The 5065-nt window shown below is 40.2% G+C and overlaps 1 protein-coding gene across 1 annotated transcript in view; it reads left to right on the top strand.

The window, feature by feature from the left end:
* The window catches only part of LOC101854594, a gene marked incomplete in the record, with an annotated part of 46397 nt that extends 42517 nt beyond the window's left edge, over positions 1-3880 (top strand). The window contains 4 exon segments of the mRNA XM_035971447.1: positions 69-313; positions 1349-1584; positions 2310-2600; positions 3014-3880. Coding sequence (XP_035827340.1) covers positions 69-313; positions 1349-1584; positions 2310-2600; positions 3014-3184 — 943 coding nt within the window.
* Positions 3881-5065: the final 1185 nt, after the last annotated feature.

Below are 5065 nucleotides of genomic sequence, written 5' to 3'. Positions count from 1 at the left end.
TATTATTATTATTATCATCATCATCATCATCATCATCATCATTATCGTTATTATTATTAAACCCACAGCGATGGGCTAAGAAAACTGAACGAGAAGTACACCAAGAGCTACAGCTCCGCCCTACAGGCCGTGTCGAACAAACTGGAGGAGATGAGACAGTACCCCGTGAGCAAACTCGTGAGACAGGCCCTCGCTGACGCTATCGGTGACGCCCTGAGGGAGCTGGACCAGATGGTCATCGCTAGCATTGAATACCTGAGGGAGACAGACGCCAGGCTTCTCAACGTCAACGGCAAATCTGCTGAAGCATTCAGTAAGTTGTTGCAATCATCTGGAAAGCATACAGCGAACACACACACACACACACACACACACACACACACACACACACACACACACACACACACACACACACACACACACACACACACACACACAGGCGCGAACACACACACACATACTGAACAGATGTTCAGATCCCGATTTTTTTCTTCAATTTACATGTACATAGTTTGTATCGTAAACATGTAGCCTACATAGCCAAATTCGCACATAACGAGAAGATATCCGTGCCCCCCTGATTTCGCTATGTATGTCTATTCCGTGTTTCCCCTCTACTGATATAACTGATGTCCTTTTAATTAATAAGATTTCATCTATCCGTTTCACGATCTACTTACCTAGAGGACTAGTTCCTTTTTTTCTGGCAACTGCAGCTTTATTCATAAACTTCAGACTTTGAAAAGTGGCTCAAGTGAACTACACATGTTACTGAAAGAACTTTACATTTTAATGTTGTGTGTGTGTGACTGGTTCCTTTTTTTCTGGTTACCATAACTTGAAGCTCAGAAATTCGGCACACATTAACTATGTATGCTACCAAGAGAACTTAACAAATGCGTAAGCCTACCTAACTGTGAGTTGGCCTATATCCCATCAGCCCAAGTTTACCCTTAAAGGCACAGTGGGCGCAGCCAACCCCCTGAATCATCTAGATTGTGTCTATGGGGATGTAAAACATCTTTTTAAAAAACGAAACAAGACAAAACAAAAAGCACCCCCCCGCCCCAAAAAACAAAAAACAAAAACCCCCAACAACAAACAAACAACTAAACAAAGCAAAAACCAAAACAAGCACCCCCCCTCCCCCCAAAACCCCCCAACAAAAAGCAACAACAAAACAACCCCACTCTTTGTCACTAAAGAGCATTATTTCAAAGCATTTTCATGTGATTATTGATTTTGATTGTTGGCTTTATAAGTTTCCACTTTCATTACCTTTATCAATAGCAGCCGATCGTTTCTGATCTTTCAACTGAACGTAATCGTTTGACAAACCGTTTTCCAGAGAGCGTCCAGGACCTGTACAACCATCCCAATCTCGAAGTCCTCCGAAAGAGGATCGACAACCTTCGTGACATCGATTACGCCTCCTACGTGGGTCAGATGCAGGATTCTGTGAGAGACAACCTCCGCTATGTCGGAAACATGAACCTGGGCCAGTACTCAAAGGCCGCTCTCCGCGTCCTTCCGAAGAGAGTGAGGAACGCTGTCGAGAAAACTGGCAATGAGGCTTACCAAGAGGTGAAGAATGATCCTTATTATTATTAGTCTTTGCTCATTAAGATTTATCTAGGCTTATCTTCTGACAATAAGGCGATATCCATAATTCCCCCGTTTGTTTCTGTATCATATTTTTGTACTGTTGAAACAATGCTGCATTCGCTTACTTATTTAGGAAAGAAATGCCAACACTCAGAACGGAAAGGAACTAAAAAAGAATTTTTGGGAGCATATCAAACGCCACGATTTACCCAAGAAACATATTCTGAAAATGTAGACAGCCAGAGAGGAAGGGGGAGACCCAACAGAATATGAGTACAGGACATAGAAATCTGGCTTGGAATTTAAACAACAAAGGCACGAAGAATGACGAGAGGTGAGGGGTTTTTTTTTGTTTGAAGAAAGAGCAGAGAAGCAACGTCTGACTACTGGAAAGGCCAGGAAGATGAAGTAGAAAGAGAATGATTGGGAAAGGGTAGTAAGACATATTATGTTTTTGGAGATAGTTTTAAGGATAGAGCCATTGCAAATTGGTATTTTTACAGTCAATCTCCATTTCTCCCATGTCCAAGAAAAGTATTTCTTGAGTTAGGAACAATTTCTCTTGCGTTTTTTAAAAATATTTTTATACTGCAAATCTCCATGTATTTCTTCGTTTAAGAACTTCGCGTCCGTCTTATGTTTGAGTGTCGGTACAAGAAAAATTCTTGACTCCAGAAACCATAATTCCATATTTTTTCTATCAGGCCAAATGGGCATACGCCTACTGGGAGGTCGAGGAGAACCTGCAAAAGAACATCCACACCCTCATGAAACTTTTGCAAGAAATCATCGAGGATGAGCTGAAGGAATTAGTGGACTCCACGTACAGAAACCCCATCACCGTCTTCGACCCGGAGAGAGGAGTCCTCGTGCTGGACCTCGACTTGCCCATCAGTGTGGACAGGATTGACCAACTGCCCGACCTGGAGCCTTTGATGAACGACGCCCGAGAAATCGTGGACACACTCAGCCCTCACGCGAACAGAGTCTCCAAGGTAACCCCCCCCCCCCCCCCCACCCCTGGTACACTACTTGTACTTAGTTGAACCTTCTTTAAATCGATGTGATGAAAAATGAAGTTGGGGCCCCACTTAGCTGAAACTTTTTTTTTCGTGGTTGTAGCGGAAAATGGAGTTTGGGGTGGGTTGGGTGTTATGTTAGGAACTTAATGCATGAGGACAAATGGTCACACACTACACCCCCCCCCCCCCAAAAAAAAAAAGAAAAGAAAAAGCCTTAGTAAGGGAAAGCGAACCCTCGCATCCTCCTCCCCCCAAAAAAACACAAAACAAAACAAAAAACCCTGAAGTGAACAAAAACTTATAAAATCATCTTTAGTACGAATATTGCGGTCATTAATTATCCGTGATCACTGAGTTGACATCATGTAACCATCTCCTGTCCGCAGTATATGAACATGCTCTGGGATCAGAACCAGACCAGCTCTACAAACGTCAGCCCAGCTCCGGTGCAGAGAGAACTGAACGCCTACAACCCAATCAAAGTAGAAGAGAAAACAAGACGGTATTACCGCAGGCGCTACTCAGGACTTCCAAGTCTTGGAGGAAACGGATGGTAGTAGTACCTAAACATCGTAGACAGTTGTAGTGTACATTTTTCTATGTCTGCATTTTCATGCTTGCTGTAACAGAAATGTTGACTATTGATTTGTTTTTTAAATGCAACATTGGTTAATGTATGCCCTTGAAACGATGTACCCCCCCCCCAGTCCCCCCATCCTTTGACCCCTCGCCCAAATTCTTGTGATTTATTGAATCAATGCAATGATAGAGTGATTGTGATTTACTATTTTCTTTTTAAATTTGCTTATTTGTCAATGTTCTTTTCCTTTTACGTATTGTTTCAAGCACTTCCTTCGTAAGGCACACACAGCTGAATGTCACTATGTCATCAATTTGTTTCATAATACTTTCCCTTTAAAAAAACCCAAGCATTGCATAAACGTGAGTTCATGGTGTCTTTGGCAAGATGAAAACTCTCATGAAAACTAAATAGAATTCACCAGAACTGGATTTACAGGTACTAGGAACGTTTCTTGTTATTTTACTTACATTTAGGCCAAAAAGATGCCATTTGCTTTCAGAATATTAAAAAAATGGTATAAACTGTCTTTGGTGACTTGAAACGATAGATGAAACTTCCTAAATTTGTCGAACATTGATTTAATTTTAGAGGAAGAGTTATGTTATTATATTTTTTAAATCAACTTTGAAATTTCAATGTGATTTTCAATAAAAAGCATTTATAAAGCATACATCCTTGTCTTTATCTTTTCTATTTCCTTCCTGTTCTACGTGTATATCATTATATCATTAGAAGACACTTAGTCGTATAAGCAATAGTTTACAACATTCTCACACTCGCAAGGTTGAGTTTGTATGGAAGTACTGAGCCATAGATCTAGTGTTACAGTTACACAAGATTTTCTTCATTGTTCGTGCAAAAAACAAAACAAAACGAATGGAAACACAAACTTTTGGAACATTAAGTAAGTTTGGCACACAGTTAAGGCAAGTCTGCACACTAAGAGACACTGGTCAGAAGATATGCATCAATTTAAAGGTATAATCATTTGTGTGCGTGTGTGTGTGTGTGTGTGTGTGTGTGTGTGTGTGTGTGTGTGTGTGTGTGTGTGTGTGTGTGTGTGTGTGTGTGAGCATCTGTCGTTTATGGGGTGTTTCTGGAGAAAGGTAGATTAGCTTGAGTAAGTGGACACTTCTCTCTTGTACTGACAGATGCCACAGTCTAACACTAACACTAGCACACCCTTTATTATCTGTCCCCGCAGCTTTATGCTAAAAAAAATTAAGAAATTAGGCAAACTGAGCCCAAAATTGTGAAATTATGCGATTCTGTTAATTTTAATAAAGAATGATAAAGGAATATAATCAGAAATTATGCAAAAAATGATCAAGTTTAGCTAAATTTTGCAAGGTGCATAAAAACCCCCGGGGACAGCTTTATGTTTACAGAGATGTTTTTCACTGGAAAAACTTGAGGGGACACCTACTTTTATCTTATGAGTAGGAGGGTGAAATATTTCACTAGTACACAATGCAGTGCTTGTGCGAGATTTACACCCATTTCAACACTGTAATATATTCAAGAGGCGGGACTTCTGAATTTAAAGTCCTGTCTCCAGTAAGACTAACTCAGATATGTGGAGAGCTTTTAACAACTCCCCCAAACAACACTATACTTGGCGTCAAAAAACCCCAGACACCCCTTTTTTTAGTGTTTTTTGTATTGAAAGACTGATTTTAACCAGAAACAATCTCTCTATAAGGAAAGTTTGAACATTTTACAAATCAATTACACATAAAACAATTTTTAAAAATGAACTTTGTTTCCTGAAATTTGATCTTTTAATTGTAGGCCCTAAAATGAAAAGTCACAGTTAATACCGCGTATAGCCGCCGTGGGCATTGGCGACTTATGT

Source organism: Aplysia californica, unplaced genomic scaffold (assembly GCF_000002075.1).
Source record: "Aplysia californica isolate F4 #8 unplaced genomic scaffold, AplCal3.0 scaffold00438, whole genome shotgun sequence".
Classification (NCBI taxonomy): domain Eukaryota; kingdom Metazoa; phylum Mollusca; class Gastropoda; order Aplysiida; family Aplysiidae; genus Aplysia; species Aplysia californica.
This window is presented reverse-complemented; position numbering and strand designations above follow the sequence as displayed.